This window comes from Myotis davidii, unplaced genomic scaffold (genome assembly GCF_000327345.1).
Source record: "Myotis davidii unplaced genomic scaffold, ASM32734v1 C63406234, whole genome shotgun sequence".
Lineage (NCBI taxonomy): Eukaryota > Metazoa > Chordata > Mammalia > Chiroptera > Vespertilionidae > Myotis > Myotis davidii.
The window spans coordinates 1-889 of NW_006369598.1; the positions used below are offsets into that span (position 1 = coordinate 1).

Genomic DNA, 889 nt, shown 5'->3' on the forward strand with positions numbered 1-889 from the left:
AATTAGGTGACGTCTAAGGTCTCATGACATCCTGCTTGCTTACATAACGTCCTCAGGCTCAGGTCAGTAGCTGAGTGTCCATGGGGGCAGCTCCTATGCCTTCTGGGGTCCCTGCATTTCCCCTCTCTGGAGTGTGAGGTCTGAGTCCCTCCTGGGCTAGTGGATGGCCAGAGAAGCATACACGCTGGGCTCAACTTGGGGCTGGTCTGATGGGGGAGGAGGGGGTGCAGTTGTCTCTCGTTTGAGGGTCAAGTGATTCAGCTGGGCGTAGGTCACATCCTGGGCATCCTCAGATGGAGTGTCCTGGAGGGGGCAGAGCAAGAGGCAGGTGGGTGATTGGGGTGGTGAGAAGTCAGGGCACTGGGAGCAGAAAGGACCCACATGACTGTCCATCTACCTGTCCTCTCCCACTTATCTGTCTTCTACATCCAGAAATTCCTCTGACAGGACAGAAGGCAGGGTGGCCACCCCCTGCCTGAGCCTGGAGTGATTCCCCTGGAGGTATTAACAAGCCTTTGCTGGGTGTCCTGGACAGGGCAGGGATCTTACCTGGTTGTTCATCTTTCTGTCCTCCTCAGGTTGGGATTCTCTTATGGAAGCATCTAAAGAATGAGAAGATCCTATCTCATGCAAGATTCCTGAAATCCCCCAATCCCACACTCTCCTTGAAATTTAGGTGGGAAGACTGAGGTTCCTTGAGGGGCGGGGATGTGCCTGGGATCACACATATTTGGGACTTTCATGCTTCCTCATCCCTAAGCCCAGAAGCCTTCCCAAGCACTCCTCCTGCCCTGATGCCCCACAAAGACCTCACCTTCTCCACGATTACTGGCACACTGGTTCTGCTCCTGGACATCAACCATGGAGCTGGAGCTAAGGTAGGAGGGCA

General features: G+C 54.4%; 1 protein-coding gene across 1 annotated transcript; it reads right to left on the reverse strand.

Moving 5' to 3' along the window:
• Nucleotides 1-7: 7 nt before the first annotated feature.
• Nucleotides 8-872, reverse strand: LOC107181464 (leukocyte immunoglobulin-like receptor subfamily B member 5). The gene is made up of 3 exons (XM_015557344.1): nt 815-872; nt 550-602; nt 8-303 (listed from the first exon to the last, which is right to left on the reverse strand). Exons 1-3 carry the CDS (start codon nt 861-863, stop codon nt 157-159), a joined length of 249 nt encoding a protein of 82 aa, XP_015412830.1. The 5' UTR covers nt 864-872; the 3' UTR covers nt 8-156.
• Nucleotides 873-889: the final 17 nt, after the last annotated feature.